The sequence below is a fragment of the Cervus elaphus genome, chromosome 1 (genome assembly GCF_910594005.1).
Source record: "Cervus elaphus chromosome 1, mCerEla1.1, whole genome shotgun sequence".
NCBI lineage: Eukaryota > Metazoa > Chordata > Mammalia > Artiodactyla > Cervidae > Cervus > Cervus elaphus.
Window position 1 is genome coordinate 79,065,062 of NC_057815.1, and position 21,656 is coordinate 79,086,717.

General features: G+C 43.8%; 1 protein-coding gene across 3 annotated transcripts in view; it reads right to left on the minus strand.

Annotated features, from left to right (window-relative positions):
* Positions 1 to 21,656, minus strand: part of SLC1A2 (solute carrier family 1 member 2) — a 160,280-nt gene that overhangs the window by 56,203 nt on the left and 82,421 nt on the right. For all 3 annotated transcript variants that reach the window (XM_043909274.1, XM_043909282.1, XM_043909264.1), the window contains exons 2-4: positions 5,448 to 5,587; positions 3,266 to 3,418; positions 780 to 1,030 (exon numbers count right to left, since the gene is read on the minus strand). In XM_043909274.1, the coding sequence (XP_043765209.1) occupies positions 780 to 1,030; positions 3,266 to 3,418; positions 5,448 to 5,587 (544 nt within the window). The remainder of the gene's footprint in view (positions 1 to 779; positions 1,031 to 3,265; positions 3,419 to 5,447; positions 5,588 to 21,656) is intronic.

The following is a 21,656-nucleotide window of genomic DNA, read 5'->3' on the forward strand; positions in this document are numbered from 1 at the left end:
CCCAATGTTCATCGCAGCACTGTTTATAATAGCCAGGACATGGAAGCAACCTAGATGCCCATCAGCAGATGAATGGATAAGGAAGCTGTGGTACATATACACCATGGAATTTTACTCAGCCGTCAAAAAGAATTCATTTGAACCAGTCCTAATGAGATGGATGAAACTGGAGCCCCTTATACAGAGTGAAGTAAGCCAGAAAGATAAAGAACATTACAGCATACTAACACATATATATGGAATTTAGAAAGATGGTAATGATAACCCTATATGCAAAACAGAAAAAGAGACACAGAAATACAGAACAGACTTTTGAACTCTGTGGGAGAAGGTGAGGGTGGGATGTTTCAAAAGAACAGCATGTATACTATCTATGGTGAAACAGATCACCAGCCCAGGTGGGATGCATGAGACAAGTGCTCGGGCCTGGTGCACTGGGAAGACCCAGAGGAATCGGGTGGAGAGGGAGATGGGAGGGGGGATCGGGATGGGGAATAAGTGTAAATCTATGGCTGATTCATATCAATGTATGACAAAACCCACTGAAATGTTGTGAAGTAATTAGCCTCCAACTAATAAAAAAATTAAAAAAAAAAAAAAAAAGACTAAGTGACTCCTATCCAAATATTCTGCCCCAGAGGACCCCCCACAATACTTAGGCAGAGATATAAATATGAAAAAAATTACTGCCCACAGCTGATTTGCTGAAATAGTCTCAAAGTTATCACCTTCATAACATCGGAGTTTGGAGACGTAAGACTATCAGAACTCTGGGTTACCTGCTGAAAACAGGCTTGAACAAGGTTTTCAGGGAAGAGATTCCGAATAAGGTCCAAAAAGGCATCTAAGCTGGACACTTCATCGTTCTTCTTCCCAGGCCCCAGTTGCTTCTTGAGTTTGGGGTTCCCTGGGTGGATGGCCAGGACAAGGATGACCCCCAACACCGCGGCAATGATGGTCGTGGACATGTAGTACACCATAGCTCTTGTGCCTAAGCGGCCGCTGGCTTTAGCATCCAGGCCTGACAACCCTGGATAGAAAAAGAAATCCAGAAGTTCCATTATCTTCCTATTACTTGTCCCTGTCTGCATACCCATAGTTTCCCCAGGTGGTCAGTGGTAAAGAATTCATCTGCAGTGCAGGGGACCTGGGTTTGATACCAAGGTTGGGAAGATTCCCTGGCAGAGAAAATGGCAACCCACTCCAGTATTCTTGCCTGGAGAATCCCCATGGACAGAGGAGCCTGATGGCCTACAGTCCATGGGGTCGCAAACAGTTGGACACGACTGAAGCTACTTGGCACGCGTATCTATAACCAACCCTTGCCTTTGTATTACTCAAATGTATTAATGGTTAACTAAACCTCCTTCAACTGAATATTTGGTCATTGCCACAGTTTATGATTCAATTTTCCAAGGATATTTTTGAGACTCTAGAGGGTGGTGCTAGCAGTAAAGAATCTGCCTGCCAATGCAGGAGACACAAGAGACACAATTCTATCCAAACCCACTCCAGTATTCTTGCCTGGAAAATTCCATGGACAGAGGAGCATGGTGGGCTGCAGTCCACGGGGGTCACAAGAGTCAGACATGACTGTGCGACCTGATCACACGCACACAGGGAACTGGGAAGAGTTGGAGAACATCTGGTCCAGGGTTTATAAACTGATTGGTGACAACATTTTTTTTCAGCCTGTGATAGTGAAAGTTGAATGCTCTATTCAATTTTTGATTCTGAGATTATGTCCTTCCCACTTCTTAGGTATTAAGAAATCCTTTCCTTATGAAGTGGTGATGCTGGTACATGTTAGGTTTTCTTGTTTGTTTGTTTGAAGGTCCTCACTTAGGGAAACAAAAGGTTGGTAGCCCTATGTATTCAAAATCTCTTTTCATTACGGGTCACAAAATCCAAAGTCTGGGAAAGTGGAAATGGTTCTAGCACAGCCCTATCACTCCTGATGGAGACCACGTTTTCTGACCTTGTGCAGGGATGTGAGAACACATGCACAAAACACCCAGCATGGGTGGAAGCTTCATCTGTATCTCAGAAGCTTCTGTGATGGTTAGCAGAAATTCCAAGCAAGTCACAAAAACTCCAGCCTTCACTGGGTTTTTTTCCAGTAGTTTCTTCAGTTTTTCTACTTCCTGGTTTCAGTTCCTGCTTTTACTAGACTGAGACATGCAACTTTTACTGGGGATCAGTCTTTTTTGCCATGGGGGAGGAAGCTATGATTGACATTAACTTTTCTGAATGAGGCTGACCCATATATGACCTATTTGTCCTTACAATCTGAAGTCTAACTCTGACTAATGGAAATGAGACTTCCTTACTGGGTTGGCTAATGTACAATCTATTAAACAGGCATGGAAAACAAATTTCTCTGGTTTCAAAAGGAGCATTTAAAGTAAAACACAGCTTTACTCAATCTGAGGCTGAATGCTAAGACCTTCCTGACACTGAGTGTCAGCTCTTTCCCTTACTGGATTCATTGGTCAACCAGCTATGAAACTGTAACAGCTGAATCTCTTGGAGTTACCGGAGCTTCACTACATTCATAAGGTAGATGGTCTTCAACACATTTCTCAAGGTCGCCCAGCCTGTTGGTGCCCCAGATACAAACCAAAACCCAGTTCTTCATCCCTAACCCAGAGCTTAGTCTCTAAAATGCAACAATTTCAAAAACATTTGAGTAATATTTGGTAAGGAGGAAACTACCTGTATAAGCCCAGGGAGGGGAAAAAAAAGATCCTTTCAAATGAAACAACTCTTTGAGCCAAAAAACAAGTAGACATGAACTATACATTAAGGGTATCTTTCTTCTGAAACACTCCAAGAGTTTCTTATCTAGTATTTCATTAATCTTTAATAACCACTTCCCTCTACACCCAATTAAATATTAAAGAAAAAACTTCCTTTTCTATGCGTTATCTTTATTTGTCAGTTTCTGAACAAGTACAGTATAGAAAATGGGAAAAGTGTACATTAAAAATTAAAATCTCTAGAGATGATCACTTTTAACATATGGTTATTTCCTTTTTATCTTTTGTTGCTACACAGACAGATGGACCAACCAATAGATGGCAAACTCTTTTTTTTAGGGTTGCTTATTTCAGTTTTGGAGATAGGAAAACCAAGACTCTGAAGTGAAATGACACAGATGATGATCTGATTCATTGATTCAACCAAATTGAGATTTTATGGTCAGTCCAAAAGCAGGAGCAGGAGTATGACCCACTTCGACCCAGTGCCAGAGAAGTGGTCTTACCTGTGATTAAACTGGAGATGATGAGAGGGAGAATGAGCATTTTCAGCATCCTCATGAGTATATCCCCTGGAAAGGCTATTAACATAACCACATCTGGGTGGATAGGAGATGCCAAGCGAAGAAGTCCTCCACATACAGCCCCCAGGATGACACCTATAAGAAAGGAGAAAAAATAAGAATCTATTTTTTGCCCTCATCAAATGAATAGCTCTAGGGATATCGTTCAATAATATTGACTTTTCTCGTACCTCTCTATTATCAGATGATGACTAACACATAACAAAAATACCATTAGAAAAGTGAAGCTAATTTTGTTGACTTGTGAGAAAATATTTTCTATCTCCAACTCTTCTAAAAGGCTGCACTGGAAAAGTCAAGAAAAGCCTTCTGAAGGCTTTGTGGGAAATATAACCTGGCAACTTGATCCCAATTTCTTTAGGATATCATCCATTTGCAGAGTCAGGGATTGTCAGTAGAAATAACCCACAACATCAGATATGCTTCTTTTCCAAGTCTAGCCTGGTGACATGCCATGGTGTCTAATATATTTCTCATCTTTTTAACTGAATATCAGACAAAAGGAACATTTAAGCGACCATACTGGGGTTAGTTATTTTTTTTCTACTATTTTCTTTGACTTCCAGTCATTTCCCCATGGCTCATCCTCAAGGAGCTTTGTCTTTGACTTCTATGTCCTGATACATAATCTTGAGACGTGCTGATCTTAGACGGGAGGTCAAGGAGGGTGTCTAAAAATATAAGATTTGGGAGGAAACTTCGGGCAGAGTTGCTGCCAGGAGTCTTTCGCTTTGCATACTCAAGGATTCCACAACAAAACCTTGGATCGCTCCAAACTGGTGGCTAACATAAGCCACCCTTGTGGAAACCACAAATGGGGTCATAAGCATGACGAGAGTCGGGGAGGGAGGCAGGGGGGTCCTAGGTATGTGGCTATGGGGTTAACTCCCGAGATGCAAAGAGAGTAAGTAACACGGCCAGAAATCGGATATTATTTTCTTCCACAAGTGAAGAGCACACTTTTTCAAAACTTAAGGTGAATGAAATTTCATCCCTTCTGTGGAGGGTAACCCTTGGAAAACCCTATCATGCCTGTGGTTTTCTTCTATTAAGTGAACTGAGCTGGGGCAAATGTCCACTCCTGACTGTCGTCCACTGACATCCAAGATGACTGACTCAAAGGAGAAGGCGTGAAGTGATGTGGTTTCAGTACAAGAAACTGCAATTTCCCCTATTTTCAATAAATCCTGGTTGAAAACCCAAGGCCAAGTCTATATCAGTGGTCACACAAAAGGACAACCAGCGCCTGGCTGAGACCTGAAGCACAGGAGCAAGGCTTTTGAGGTGGAGTTGGAGCAGGTCAAAGCTTCAGGACAAGCTTCTTCCACACGGACCTTGTTAGCTACTGTGCTAACTGAATCTAAGTTAATGAGGGGCATGGAGAAGGTGAATCCTTGGACTCCTGTTGGTGAGGTTTTGGCAACTGTTGTCTTCATCAGGATGCAGGTACTTCTCTAAATGTGGTATACTGACCATCTGCTTTGGAATCACCTAGAAGGTTTAAGGGGCTTCCCCGGTGGCTTAGTGGTAAAGAATCCACCTGCCACGCAGAAGATATAGGACATGTGAGTTGGATCCATGGGTTGGGAAGATCCCCTGGAGGAGGGCATGGCAACCCACTCCGGTATTCTTGCCTGGAAAATCCCATGGACAGAGGAGCCTGGCGGGCTACAGTCCATAGGGTCACAAAGGGTTGGACACAAGTGAAGGGACTGAGCGCGTGCGCGTGCACACACACACACACACACACACACACACACACATGCACAGGCGGTTTAAGATGCAGATTCCAAGGTCTCATGCAAATGGCCCACAGCACAGTCTCTGGGAGTAGGACCCGGGAAACTGCATGCTCATATACCCACAGAAACTGGTCGTGCTCACTGGAATCTGAGATCCACTAGGACCCCAAGGAGGAAAACATGGCTGGGGAGGGTGAAAGGGAAAAGAGTCTCACTGAGGCGGCTGTGTCAGGGCAAAGGTGAGGTTAGGCAGCACGTGTGGCTTGCTTTCTGGGTGAGAGTGCCCGCTGCCAGAACCAGCTTCCACACAGAGCCAGGAGAGACCCAGGGCGGAGGGGCGGGTGGGGCCACCTGTCTCCTACCGAACACGGTCAGGGTGAGCAGGAGATTCTTCCCCAGCTTGTCGCACAAGCGCAGCCCCAGATGCCGCGGCTTCGGCTCCTCCGCGCTCAGGTGGCTGTCGTGCATCCGTACTTCCACCTGCTTGGGCATGTTGTTGGCACTGAAACAGAAGTGAAGGCAGTGGTTACAGTCTGCCGGGCACAGCCCCTCTGTAGTTTGAGGGGCTCAGGATGTAGGAGGCAAAACAGCCTCCCCGGGCACAGCTGGGATTCTGGAATCACTGGCAGGGAATTAAAAGTCAAAGAAACTCAGGGTGCCCTGAACGACTGTTCACCTGTAAGCAGGACACCAAGACACACCAAATGCCAACGAGCTAAGTGTTTTTATCCCTATTATCTTGAATCATCGCAGGAAAGGCAGTGGAAGGTTCTTCCAAGAGTCCCATGGTAACTCTCCAAGGCAAGTGTCCCTGTCCCATTTTACATAAAGTAATTTGCCCAGATATGTCTGGCTTCAAAATCTGAGCCCTTTCATTCTTGTATCAAGAGCAAAATGATGACTTTTTAATAATCTAAGGTCAGAAAAGTAACAGCCTGATTCACTGCTAAATTAAATGCCTCTGAGCTCCAGTCTTCCCCATCCTGGACACAGAAAACTCAGACATGCTAGTAGTCCAAGTTCTACCTCTCTTTTGGAAAAGATGATTTTTCTAGTTAAAAAAAAAATTTGATTCCATTGTGGTTTTTAAAAGGTCACTTGCATTATCGGGACTCCTCCGAGCCACCCAAAAGTCATGCTCCTCAGGGTCAAAGGGGCATCTCTCTAAGCAGCCTGTGGTTGCCTCCAACTGCAGGTGCACTCCAGTCCTCTTCCAGAAAAACCCCACGTGAACCCAAGTTCTGCTAAGTCAGCCATCAGAGCCCCTGCCAGGACAATGAGTAGATGTCTCTTTTTTTCCAGCTGTGTCACTTCCTGGGCCAGTAACATCTCAAGTTTAAGCTTGGGGACCAACACAGGGAGGCTGATTTTTTTTACTTTGACATCTTAGGACATTTCTGTCATTTACAACTACCATCATGTGACAAACAAAAAAAAGGTCTTTAACACCTTGAAAGACAAGTCACAGTCTCTGAATAAACAACTATTTCCAGGTGGCGTTAGTGGTAAAGAACGTGCCTGCCAATGCAGGTAGACCCTAAGAGATACCGGTTTGATCCCTGGGTTGGGAAGATCCCCTGGAGGAGGGCATGGCAACCCACTCCAGTATTCTTGCCTGGAGAATCCCATGGGCAGAGGAGCCTGGTGGCCTGTGGTCCACAGGGTTGCAAAGAGCTGGACGGGATTGAATCACCTTAGCACACATGCTTTTCTTCAAGATAGACAGGTGTCAGCCTTACCCTGATATTCCCACCACAGACTGGAGAGACATTCCTTTGGAGTCAACACCAACCTGCAGACCAGTAGTTTGAAATCACTGGTTATACTGGAAACGGTGTGGATTTTGGAATCAGAGAACCTGGGTTCAAATCATGACTTTATCACTTGCTAGCTGTGTGGTTTATAGAAAGAAGGGCTTGGGACTTCCCTGGTGGTTCAGTGATTAATAATCTGCCTTCCAGTGCAGGGTGGATGGGTTTGATCCCTGGTCGGGATCCCACGTGCTGTGAGGCAACCAAGTCCACATACAGAAACTGCTGAGCCCAGGGTCTCAACTAGAGAGCCTGTGTGCTGCGAACTACAGAACCCAGGCACTCTGGAGCCTGCAGACCACAACTGGAGAGAAGCCTGTGTGGCTGCAAGGAAGAGTCCTCGTGCCATAACTAACACCTGCCATATCCATAAATAAATAAATATTTTCTAAAAAAAAGGAAAAGGAAAGAAAAGCTCGAGGCCTACCTTGTGGAAGTTAAACATGATGTTAGGCAGCCAGCACACATGGTTCCTTTCTCCAGGGAATTTTCATGACATGTGTGACATTTAACTTAGGGGACCCATCCAGTTGCACCACCATTCAAGACACCATTAGGGACATATAGCCATATGGTTTCCATAGTGTAGTGGTTATCACGTTTGCCTAACATGTGAAAAGTCCCCGGTTCAAAACTGGGCAGAAACAATCTTTGGAGAAAGAAATGGCAACCCACTCCAGTACTCTTGCCTGGAAAATCCCATGAAGGGAGGAGCCTGGTAGGCTACAGTCCATGGATTGCAAAGAGTTGGACACGACTGAGCAACTTCTCTTTCTTTCTTTCAAGACACCAAGCTTAGCTTCTGGACTTTCAAAGTCAAGACCAGGGACCCAATACAATGACTTACTCTTTCTTAAAAAGCTGCTTAATGTACTTGCTTCTAAAATATTTTAAAATTAGGAATAATGTAGCAAGGTCTGGTAGAACACTCAGATGAAAACATTAGTCAAAATAAAAGCAACTTAGTCTTCCTACAGTGGCCTAATTTTCTACTCATCTAGTTAGTTTGGGGGCACCCCCCAACTATCTGGCATGTGTGTATGTTAATGATCATTCAGGCAGTCTAAAGAAAACAGGGCAGGAAGTTCACTGCAAGCAGACAAGGGCTGTCTGACCGGCAAGCAGTGAAGACCATTTCCTCCCATCACGAAATAAAACAGACGGAAAAGTTCTTTTTTACAGCACAGCAGGGAAAATGATCAAAACGATCTTTTTAACATGGATGGACCATATTTCCATGTTTGCATTAGGATCTTTTCATATTTTTAAACACTTCTCCAGCCAATAATCTGAAGCTGTAAACCAGGAAACTGCCAATAAAGAATGGCGGCCGTACGTGTTCTAAAATGGTGAATGCATTCGTTAGCCAGCCCTTGGCGAAATACTCTATGAGCGCCTCAAGAGCATAATCCCTGCCTTCTGTTTCATTTGAAGCCCTCCTGCCACTGAAATTAGAATCATGGTTGGTATTTCAGTGAGACTATCAAGTATTTAAACCAGACATTCTGGCAAGATCCATACGATGTAATGAAAGTGTCAGGCATCAAGACAGCCACATCCAAGTAAAAACACACAAATATTAGGTTAACGTCCACACCCCATCAAGCAGTGTGGTTGGATGCCTCTTGGCCACCCTTCTGAGTCGCACAAAATCTCTGTTTGTTTAGCGATTTGTCTTTTAAGCCATGGCAAAACATCCCTGAAGCCCAGAATCAAAACAGCCACATCAAAGTGGCAGCATCAAAATGTCATGAACCCACAAGTATTTATTGAGAGGATGCCTGTGACTTGCCTTCTTGGAATTAAACATGTGCTCCAGGCTCAGAGAAGCTTCTAACATCTGTGTGTAGAAAATCATTGTTAAAGTGCATCAGGGTCTTGTCTTGCCTCTGGGGATGCAGTGAGTCCCCTAAGAACTTTTTGTGAAAATCCTTGAGAAGTCTAAGTGATCCCTACATCCCCCAGAACACAAAGAGAGCTCGAAATGGAGAATATTATAGAACATAACATTAATCAATATGGCACAGCACAATACAGAACTGCTTCTAAGCCTTATATATCCTCAGAGGAACAGATGTATTGCTTTGTTTTTGTTTTGTATTTACCATTTCTAATCATCTTTAGGTTGGATAGCATCACCGATTCAATGGACAAGAACTTGGGCAAACTCAGGGAGATAGTAAGGGACAGGAAGGCCTGGCATACTCCAGTCCATGGGGTAGCAAAGAGCAGGACACGACTTAGCCGCTGAATAACAACAATCATCTTTATTCCTTCCTATAGTTGTAAGGTTTTTTTCCTTCTAGTTTTACTGAGATATAAATGACACACAGCATTGTATAAGTTTAAGGTAAGCAGCATAATGATTTGATTTACATATAATGTGAAGTGAGTATCACAGTAAGTTTAGAAAACATCCATCATCTCATATATATGTACAAAATTAAAGAAATAGAAAACAAACTTTTCCTTGTGATGACAACCTTTAGGATTTACTCTCAACAACTTTCATATATAACATACAGCAGTGTTGTTATATTTATCATGGTGTACATTATATCCCTGGAACAGATAGTTTTCCATATGAGTTTACACACATCCACAGCTATGTGGATGCTGGTTACTGAATGTACCCAGTAACAGCAGTGATAACAAGGATACCTGGTATTTACTGAGGATTCTGAGTGTCAGACACAACAGTCAGGAATGAGTGAGGTATAATGCTTGCCCTTAAGGAGCTTGTAGGCAGAACACAGAGCAGGAGGTCTGGTACTGGTCTCCTGACATATGGGCCGTGATGAGATCCTATACGGGATGCTATGGGGCCTGGTAAGAACGGTGCCTAACCTAACTTTGGGGAAGAAGAAGAGAGTTCAAGAAAGGTTCCCAGGAGGGACTGACACCAGAGCTGGATCTTAAAGGATGGATTTAATTTAAACGTCTACATCCTCCACCACTCTTTGAACCCTGAGAGCAGGACTGTGTTCTTTAACACCTGGCCCCAAGCACTTGATAAATGTTTGTTCAAAGAAACTATGAACCGGAAAGCAGCTACACAGGGCGCTGTGCTTCCTCCTGGGAACCAGGTCCTTCTACAGTAGCTGGCAGCATACGACCTAGCAACCCTCTCACCATTCTGCATTTATTCCACAAGTTCCTATCGGGCATATATTATAGGCCCCATGCTGTTACAGGTGCTAAAATAACACAATAGACAAAAGAGACAAAGCCCTTGCTCTTGGAGGATGTACATTTTAGTGGGGAACAAATGAATGAATAAATATATTTCAAGTGGAGATATGCTAGGAAGGGGGTGACACGCAGAAAGACGACAGAGCTATTTTGCATCAGCTGGTCAGGAAAGAAGAGCTTCTGTGATAAAGGGCATTTGACCAGAAACCTGGAGGAATGAGGGGGTCTCCTAAATTAAGAATGCAATTTGTCCAGAGTTTAGCAAAATAAATGAAATATACACAATTTAGGCATGTATTTGTCCAAACTAGCACCTGAAGCTCCCACCAGATGCCAATTCTGATGTCCACATGTTGGTTTTTAGCACAGGCACAGATTCAAACAAAAGTCAAGGCAGTAATGCTACATCCCATTATCATCGTGAATATGGTGGATTTCAATGACTGGCCCAGCTTCAAGAGAAATGAATTCTAGAGAAATGTGAGTTGGACCCAGGAGGAAGGCTTGAGGTCACAGCAGCCTGCAGATTTGCTACCCTGGCAATGAACAGGAAGGGCAAGGCCTGATCTGGGTAAGTCTGTTGGATAAACACAGTAAGTTAATCCAAGTGTGCACACTTATCCTTATAGTAACACTCCATTCCTACAACTTGTGGCTATGTAGAGGGAACCAAGCAATAAGGACTCTGAAAGCCCAACTGTGATGGCTTGGTTCTACCAAATCCATCAAGCCTGATGCTCTCTCCAAACTGTTCATCACCTCTATTTCTACTTGAGTACCTTCTGGATGGAAGATTTAGCAATGCAATTCTTTAACAGACTACTGGAATGTTCCATAAGCCAGTTCCACCAGATCTCTCTCCATCGCCCAACAAAGTAAGGCCATGTGATGGGAGAGCTCCTTGGATAGTCCAGACTTGAACAATGAGCCTATAACTTTCTTCTGCCTTAGCTCCTCCACTGAACTATTTAAACAGCTGTTAATTTTGCAGTCAGTTGCTGGCCTGTTCTCATGCAAATCCACGTGAGTTCTGTTTCAAAGGCAAGCTCAGCTTAATGTACAGAACATCCTCTGTGAATCCAAAGGGAGTGTGTAATGGGGCTGGTACTAAGTTTTAAACAGTTCTCAGAACCTGTTTTTCATTTGCGTTTGTTTTTCCTCGCTCTGCCAAGAGCCTCTAAGGATAGGCTCATTAGATGTGGTGTTGGATACAGATTTCCTGCCTGCACGCTTCTGTGTCAACTTAACTAGCACTGAATTCTCTTTTTCCTCCTACGCTGGTTCAATGAGGTGACAATAGAATGTTCCCCAGGGAACCTAAAAGCAACTGGTGTGTTTTCATCTGGAGGATGTGAGATCTGCCATGAACATCACCCCTCCCACACTCTGCTGCCCAAATCAAAGACCTCAAAGGCGCAGAAAAGATAGTGTCCAGAAACTGCCCTAATGGGAGACACTAGATTAGACCCTCAAGAACAGAAACAGTGTTTGCTGAGGGGGCTTTCCCCCAAGGTGGCCAAGGTCTTTGGAGAAAAATGCCGGAAATAGCAGTGCTGTCAGCTCTGAACACCACAAAACAGTGGTTATAGTTGTGATTGTCCCACATCTGGGAATTCCCTGACTCCCTAAAGAACACCACCCCATAGGGAAAGGTACTGGAACTCTTAAACAGTTGGGACTTTCCAACAACCACTCCCTTCACCCATTCTAGATCCTGTAAGACTGGGTTTAACCATGTCAAGGATGCTCACTAACCAAGAAGTCAGAATCTCTCTGACAGATGCTGTGTCCTCATTGATCCTGAGAATAAACGAAACCTAGAGGTTCACAGCCTCCAAATCTCCTTCAGTCCCTGGTCACTGTGTCCATTTCCTAGATCACATACTAGCTGGAAAATCCTTGCCAGTGAACACCAGACTTCACAAATGATACATCTTAAGCTTCTTCTTGACTATCAGAGGGTCTGGATAAGGAGCACAGCTTACAATTATCCCAAATCATGATGGGATGGGACCTAGTAGACAACAAGAGATGGGAAGTCAGGAGGTCTGGGTTCTAACTCCAGGGTGCTACTAACTGGTTGTGTCAGAAATAGTATCAGATGGATGTAAATTTACTTGACCATAATCAGCAGACAGAAGAGTAAAGCGCTATGAAATGATAAAAATACACTCTTAAAATGGAATACCAGTGGGGTTTAGGTATCAATTTTGGCAGATTTTTATATTTTAGGTCCCAGGCTCTCAATTTGTAAAGTAAGAGGGTTGTATTAGAAATTCTTTATCATTCTAAAATTCTGTGATTCTCTAATTCTCTTGGGGTGCAAGGTGGTAATTAATAGCCTTCAGTTCCAGAGAGGCAGCCTCCATTCTATTCTATTCAGGACTGATGAGCTTAGACCTTATGGGTGGCTTACAGATAAGAGACAAACCAGTGATAACAACAACCATTGCTTAACGTCTTTACCTCCATTTTCTCCTTTCCTGTCTCTGCTACGTAAGCATGGTTTTCTAGAGCTACTAACATTGAGTTTGGGGTCAAATTCAGTGATTCAGACACAGGAATCATCTTAATACCCTCTCATGTCTGACCAATTCTTAGTCTAGACTTCTGAAAGAGGCAGATCAATGTCGTGGGAATATAGTCCAATAGGTGAATTCACCATTGAATCACTGAAAGGTCACACATCTCATACACACTCAAATCCTGTGGATTTGGACAGGAGGCACTCACAAAAACATTCAAGATAAACAAAAAATGAATTTTTTTTAAAAATTCACTTTCCAAGCCAAGGGGCCCAAACTGGGTAATGACATAAATGGCAAATAGTGTCAGTTGGGACTTCAGATGATCTCACACAGGAAGTAATAGGAGATATATACACAACGGAATATTACCTAGCCAGAAAAAGGAGCTAATTTGAGTCAGTTATAGTGATGTGGATGAATCTAGAGACTGTTATACAGAATGAAGTAAGTCAGAAAGAGAAAAACAAATATTGTATATGAATGCATATACATAGACTCTTGAAAACTGGTATAGATGAACCTATTTGCAAGGCAGGAATAGAGATGCAGACACAGAGAATGGACTTGAGGACACAGTGAGGGGAAGGGGAGAGTGGGATGAATTGAGAGAACAGCAGAGGCAACCCACTCCAGTATTCTTGCCTGGAGAATCCCCATGGACAGAGAAGCCTGGTGGGCTGCAGTCCATGGGGTCGCAAAGAGCCAGACATGACTGACGGACTAAGCACACACACACATAAATTTATACACACACACACACATACACACTACCATATGTAAAACAAATAACTAATGGGAAGCAGCCGTATAGAACAGGGAATTCAACTTGGTGCTCTGTGATAACCTAGAGGGCTAGGATGGGTAGGGGGTGGGGTGGCAGAGAGGCTCAAGAGGGAGGGGATATATGTACACCTACAGCTGATTCACTTTGGTGTACAGCCTAAACCAACACAATACTGCAAAGCACTTACGCTCCAATAAAAAATAAATTAAAAAAAATTTTTAATTAAAAAAAAAGAAGTACTAGGAGAAAAAACCATGAAGGAGAAAAACCCATGAAGGAATAAATAAAATGACACTTATTCTGCTGAGAACCAAAAGTCAAAAACACTAGCTCTGATTAGCAGCTGACAGAAGGGACCTTGGCAGAATGCAAATTCATAATTACATGGTCATCAGATTCTTGGTTAAAATCTACCTTTTCCAGTTATGGCTGGGACAAGGCATTCATTTCATCTCTAGAACAATAACATTCAACTCACTGGGTCATTATAGAACCTTCAGTAAGATTTTTTGTTGTTATTCAGTCGCTCAGTCGTGTCTGATTCTCTGCGACCCCATGAACAGCAGCACGCCAGGACTCCCTGTCCATCACCAACTCCCGGAGTCCACCCAAACCCATGTCCATCAAGTCGATGATGCCACACCATTTCATCCTCTGTTGTCCCCTTCTTCTTCTGCCTTAAACTCTTTCCCAGCATCAGGGTCTTTTCCAATGAACCAGCTCTTCACATCAGGCAGCCAAAGCATTGGAGCTTCAGCTTTAGCATTAGTCCTTCCAGAGAGTATTCAGGGTTGATTTCCTTTAGGATTGACTGGTTTGATCTCCTTGCTGTCCAAGGGACTCTCAAGAATCTTCTCCAACACCACAGTTTGACAGCATCAGTTCTTTGGTGCTCAGCCTTCTTTATGATCCAACTCTCACATCTGTACAGTTCAGTTCAGTTCAGTTCAGTCGCTCAGTCGTGTCCAACTCTTTGTGACCCCGTGAACAGCAGCAGGCCAGGCCTCCCTGTCCATCACCAACTCCTGGAGTCCACCCAAACCCATGTCCATCAAGTCGATGATGCCATCCAACCATCTCATCCTCTGTCGTCCCCTTCTCTTCCTGCCCTCAATCTTTCCCAGCATCAGGGTCTTTTCCAGTGAGTCAGTTCTTTGCATCATGTGGCCAAAGTATTGGAGTTTCAGCTTCAACATCAGTCCTTCCAATGAAACATGACTGCTGAAAAAACCATAGCTTTGACTATATAGACCTTTGTGGGCAAAGTGATGTCTCTGCTTTTTAATACACTGTCCAGGTTTGTCATAGTTTTTCTTGCAAGGAGCAAATGTCTTTTAATTTCATGGCAGCAGTCACCGTCCACTGTGATTTTGGAGCCGAAGAAAATAGATGGTACTTATGAAAGCACCAACAGTATTTAATGCAAAATCAACATTCTATTTTAGCTTCCTTTCCTTGTCTTAAATGCCTAAAATGGTACAAAATGACCACTCAGATAGCTTAGCTACCAGTGAGTTTTAGTACATTGCTATAGCAACAAATGGTATTTGTGCTTTTTTACAAAAAGAAAGTACCAGAAGGAGGCCCAAGTGGGTGGGAGCTTAGGAAGTTCCCAGGGCTGTAAGTTCCATACTGTGAATTGGCCTGGACCACCTCTGGAGGAGCATCAGGAGAGCACCCTGAAGTATAAAACCTCTGGACTTTCGTGAGGTCCTCCCCAGGGTAGAGACTTGAGTCAGCCTCGACCCCATGGAGTCACCCATCTCCAGAAAGGTTCATCACCCAAAACAGAAATAAGACACCAAGGAACAGTGAATCTCCAGGCCCAAGTGACAGACTAGGGTGGAGGTGTTTGATCTTCCCAAACTGGGAACTCCTTCTAAAAATAAAGATTGAGCCATGGCCTAGGAACATGCTGGCCAGCCCAATCCCCAGAGGCGTGTTGATTCTGAAGTAAATGCCACTCCCTCTGGCACTGGTTCACTGAACAATACGAAAATAAATTTGAAAACTTCATATTAGTCCAATAAAAAGAGGCAATTCATGGGGCATGGGCTCCAGGTTTGAGCCACAGGGAACCTGGCCCCAATTAGTTTGCCTTGAGCCAAACTGTCTCTTCTGCTAAAGTGCCCTCTTCCCCACACCCTCTGACCCAGCCTTTGTAGACTAATCTTTATTTCCTCTTCAAAATTCAATTCAGTTATGACTTCCCTCAGGAAGTCTTTGTTGACTCCTGGGTTTGCTTTTTGGATGCTCTTCCTGCAGCTTACCTCTCTCAAGGTATTTATCACAATTTACTTGTCTTTTCCCCCACTAGAATAGAATTCTTTAAGGCAAGATCTTGACTTACTTGATTCTGTCTTCCCCATACTCAGTGTGGTTCCTGGCATATAGTAGACACTCAATCAATATATGTTTAGAAACGAATGAATGGATGGGTGACTAGACAAAAAAATATGTTCTAATCACAGGTTCTGTGTGATACTGCATTCTAGATGGTAGTATTCTAAAAGACTAAGAAATCTGTGAGGAGGAGAGAAAAGAGAACAAAAGTACAAATACATTAGAAAAACCAGTGGGAGGTAGGAAGGGCAGGTCAGCACCACTCAAGGGCTGGCCCTTCCTTGCTGGTGGTTTTGATCCAGTTGCCTTGCCCAAGCGTGGTGGCCTCACTGTTTCCAGCATTCTCTGGGAATGTGGAGCCATGAACCTCAGCTAATGAGGCCTTCAGGGAAAACTGATGAGGACACAGGAAGATACATGAGGACTGTGGACTTAAAAAATATTCAGAAGCTCACAGTTGAGAGTTATGTTTTATTTGGTGGGAATTTTTAGAACTTAAGGCTGGGAGACAGCACCTCAAGTAACCCTGAGAGCACTGCTGATAAGACGAGGGAGGAGCCAGCTTGTACAGAAGTTTTGCAACAAAGGGCAGGTAGTCTGAACATCGAAAGATTACTACTAGTTAAAAGAAGCCAGATATCCCAAATTAAGAAATTTAGCATTTTTCAAATTGATGCTTTTGAACTGTGGTGCTGGAGAAGACTCTTCAGAGTCCCTTGGACAGCAAGGAGATCAACCCAGTCAATCCTAAAGGAAATCATTGGAATATTCATTGGAAGAACTGACTATCCTTTGGAAGGACTGATACTGAGGCTGAAACTCCAATACTTTGGCCACCTGACGCAAAGAGCTGACTCATTAGAAAAGACCCTGATGCTGGGAAAGATTGAGGGCAGGAGGAGAAGGGGGCGGAAGAGGATAAGATGGTTAGATAGCATCACTGACTCAATAAACATGAATTTAAGCAAACTCTGGGAGTTACGGGGGGACAGAGGAACCTGGTGTGCTGCGGTCCACGGGATCACAAAGAGTCCAACACAACTTAGCAACTAAACAACAAGAGCTTTTCTATGTTTGGGAAGATGTGAGAGTCTGGGCTCAGTAAAATCATTCCTTTGACATGCACCTCAGCTATCTGGGGCTGGTTTCTGGCATTTTTCACATCCTGAGTTTTTCCAGGGCTTACAGTAGGGAGTGGCTACAGTCTGATGGCTGCTAGGTAGCAGGCATTCTTTCTTTCCTGAGTTTCCTCAGGGTTCACTGCCTTACCATTAGTGGTGGCTGCAATTGCTAGTGACTGTGACATCCTTGTTTACTGATATGGCAGGAAATATTCCATTTCTCAGGACTCCAATGCCAAGATCAACATCCCTAAATCTGGATTCTTGAAAATGTGATCCTTCAACCAAAGAGCCTGGACATTTATTCCTTTCCCAATGGGACTCTGACTTCAAGGCACTCCCTTTATTAACAGAGCTCTGGATTTGGCCCGGAGGCCTGGGAAGTTCCTCCTTTGGCCCCAGAAGCTTCCCACACTGGGCCTTCCCAATCAGTCCCCCAGACACGGGAGTGGCTGACATGTTGACTAAGTAACTTAATGAGCTGCATCGCACTCAGGCACCAGTAGAAACTGGGTGAGGCATCCAGTAGCTAAGACTTTCTGGGCGTTGTGGTCACACCTCACCATTGCTTTGCAGTCTTCTGTGAACAGAGTGGTCTGGCTGTGTGCCTTTTCTTTCCAGGCAGCCAATCTTGAAACGTGGTGTCAGGAATGAGCAAGAAGGCAAGTCGCCATCATGACCATGTAAAAGATCAGGTCTCCAAGGGCAGGGAATCGAAAGGTCACATTGTGCTTTTTTGGGTGACGCTTTAGGATTTCTTTAAGGTTTCTCCATCACTCTTCAAAATTACCCACTCCTGGCTCCCAGAGGCCTTGAAAGTCCTCCTCAAGAAGGACCTGCCCCTTTATTTCCCTGCAGGAGACCAGGTGAAACACAGAAATCCAAGGAAAGGTACTAACTGACACCTCAGTGTGAAGGATCTTCTCAGATCTCTCCCAAAGAACAGGGCTTGCTGGTGAAAAATCCCTAGACACAAGTCCTGACCAGAACCACATTTAGAAGCCATATAAAAGGAGGGGAGGCCAGAACACTGGATGTGAATTTTGCCCCAGTCAGTTCTGAAGTCACTGTGTTCAAAATTCTGTGGCCTCAGCAGGGTTTCTTAAGGCTACCAATTTTCTTTTTCTACTTTCCTTTTTGATTTGGAGGCTAGTTTCATGTATGTGTTCAATTTACAAAAATTAATTAAGCTGGTGATTTAAAGTCTATGTGCTTTTTTGTGTGCCCCTTAGACTTGAAGAAACACTTTAAGAAGATCTGGAGAAGGAAATGGCAACCATCTCCAGTATTCTTGCCTGGAGAATTCCATGGACAGAGGAGCCTGGTGGGCTACAGTTCATGGGGCCGCAAAGAGTCAGACATGACTGAGTGACTGAACGGCAGCAACAGCAGCAAAGGTCTTCTTCAGATGAGACGAAATTGGTGGGGTTTCCGGGTAGCTCAGGTTAACCCGAGAGTGGTCTCATGGGCCCCAAGAAAGAAATTCCCGGCCTTTATCTGCCTCTGCATGCCCATAACTGCAAAGTACTCTCACGCAGATTTTCTTCCAAGGGGATGTTCCTTGTAGGCTCTTCTCTTTTCATTCTTCTTTTGAATTATAAATAATAACTAACATTTTATCCACTGAACTTATAAACACATAAGTTAATAATAACTTAATAAGGCCTTCCCTGGTAGTCCAGCAGTTAAGAATCTGCCTGCCAAGGCCAGGGACATGGGTTCGATCCCTGGTCCAGGAGGATCCCACATTCCACAGAGCAACTAAACTCAAGCAGCCACAACTATTGAGCCGCACTCTAGAGCCTGAGAGCCACAACTACAGGGCGGCCCTCGGCTCGCCACAGCTAAGGAAAGCCCAGCAGCACCAATGAAGACCCGTGCAGCCAAAATAAATAAATTAAAAATAGTAACAACCTAACATTTGCATAGTTTACAAAATATTTGCACATCTATTAACTTATTTCTTTATGACGTCCTCTACTGGGAAGGAGTTATTCCATCTCAGACATGGAGATTCTGAAGCTTGCACAAGTTCAGAAGCAGTTGAGCTGGGGCTTGAACCAGGTGGTCTTGCAGCAGAATGAAATCCTGTGTTGTACTCTGCATTTAAGCCTAGGGTCCTTTGGCTACATCCTCTCTAGGGATGTCTGCAGAGTGATGGACACAAAAATATTTCCCTCTCTGCCCAGGCACTAGCAACTTACGGGACATGCGATTCTAGCTCCGGAGAAGGAAAGCAGAGAGAAGAATTTGACCCTAGTGGAGGGAAAAGGCAATGTGAACTCAGGGACGCCATCATTTTGTCACCCATCTCAGACAATCAATGCTCCTGGGTGCTATTTAAAAAAAAACAAAAACACAGATCTCTAAGCCCTATCCCTGACTATCCCAGTTCAGCACATCACGTGAGTCTTAGACCTCTGGACTTTTTAGAAAGCATCCAGGTGGCTTTTCTGTTATCAATCCACGGGCTGATGTCCAGTCAAAATCTGAACCAGTGCAGTGAAGGGGAGCTTATGATTTCACACATCTCACCGTCTTGCCACCGGACAGCTTTGAATATTACAAAGCTCCTCCTTTATGATGAAACTAAATTTTCCCTGTGGCTTCTACTCACTGGTTATTTTTCTACCCCATGGAATCAGTTAATAATAATAACAGTTAGCACCAGGCAACATACTATACATTTCACACGCATTATCTCACTGACCACTTCAAACACTTTCATGACATAGATATTATTATTATTCCTTTTCATAGATGAAAAACTGAAGATCAGAGAGGGGAAGTCATTTGTTCAAAGCTGGGCAGCTGGTGAGTGACTGAGCTGGAATGGGAACCCAGCTCTACATGTGTAAAGTGCATGTTCTTATTCATGACATGCTTGTAATACATGAAGTCTAATTCCTTCTCTACCTACCAGCTTTCCCATATTTTTCTCTCCCTCAAGTTCCTGACCACCCTGGTTGCAGCACTTCAGACCACTTACATCCACTTACAATGTACCTCCTAGGCCAGATACAACCCTCCAGGTGGGGTCTGGCCACATCCCTGCCTTCTGAGTCCGTCAAGTGTAGGCTTTCTAAAGTCTACCAGAGCTGAGGCTTTGGTCCTGCATTTGAAGAATGAAGGCCAGTAGCTAACCTTACACTTGAGAAAGAACAGATCAGGAGTACTGATAATAAACAGGGACCATTGATTGACTTTTATTGTGTACCAGCATAATAGTACGAATACAGAATCATGCCCACTCTCCCAAAACGTCCATGCCCTAATCCCCATGACCCGTGAGAATGTCAGTTACATGGCAAAGGGGAATTAAGGTTACTCATTAACTGACCTTGAGATGGAGTTTATTCTGGATTATCGAAGTGAGACCCATATCATCACAAGTGCTCTTATAAGTAGAAGGAGGCAGGAGAGAGAGAGAGAGAACTAGAGAAATGACAACGTGAGAAACACTTGGTCTAACATCGTTGGCCGTGAGTCAAGGGATGCATGGACAGCTTCTGGAAGCTGGTAAGGGCAAAAAAACAAGTTCGTCTTTACAGCCTTCAGAAAGAAACACAGTCTTGCTGACAGCTTGATTTTAGGCTGTGTGTGTGTGTTAAGTCGCTTCAGTCATGTCCGACTCTTTGTGACCCCATGGACCATAGCCTGCCAGGCTCCTCTGTCCATGGGTTCTCCAGGCAAGAATACTAGAGTGGGTTGCCATGCCCTCCTCCAGGGGATCTTCCCGACTCAGGAATCGAACACGTATTTCTTACACCTTCTGCATTGACAGGTAGGTTCTTTACCACTAGCACCACCTGGAAAGCCTTTAAAACACTTAATTTGTAGTAATTTGTTATAGCAACAATAGAAAAGTAATATAGCCCCAGACTGTAGGCTAAGTGTCTTATTTGACATTTATAGTAAGCTTAAGAGGCAAGGTGGCAGACACTGGAAGTTTCTGATCAATATCCACTCCTCTCCTTCTAAAGTTCTGTTCAGAGAGGCAGTTGGCTCAAATACTTGCCTCTCAGCCTTCCTTCCTGTGATGTAGGGCAGAACTCTTCAACATCACCCTTTCTCCCTTCTTCCACTAGTGAGGGAAGCTCTAGATAAAGCACCATCTTTCCTTAACCACTAGCCTGTTTCAAAGACTGGTCATCATCCTATCTCTAAATGGCACCGATCTCCTGTGAAAATTAATAAAAGGAAACTCACTACAGTGGGGTGAGGGGACCAGAAGAGAGACTTCTCATGCACAAACCAACAGGAAGAGACATACCTGGCATCTCCAGTAGGGAGAGACACTACCCTGATCAGGAAGAAGAAAGATTTCTGGTTTCCTGGCAAAAGTTAAGCCAATGAGAGACTGTCACAACTCAGCCAATGAGAAGCCACTAGAGTTGAACTCGAAGTTTTCTCTGATGGACTTTAGGTTTATAGCAGTCACTCCCAACTTCCCCTTCTCCTCTATAACAGTCTCTTCTTTCTTTCTTTTTTTTTTTTTTAACCAGATCTATACATGTTTCATTACAGTTGCACATCCCAAATTTCAGTTCTCCACTGCTCCTAAGTAAACCCGTTTTGCTAGTAAAAAAATAACTGGCTGCTTCATTGTTTTAGGTTAACACACCAAAGGAAGCATTTCAGGGCCTCCTAGATGACTTGTGTTTTTTCTTACCTTGGTTCCTTCTAATGAGCTGCTAAATATATGGTTATTAATCTGTCAACTTCAAGGAGTTGCAAATGACTGCAAGGAGATCAAACCAGTTAATCCTAACGGAAATCAGTCCTGAATATT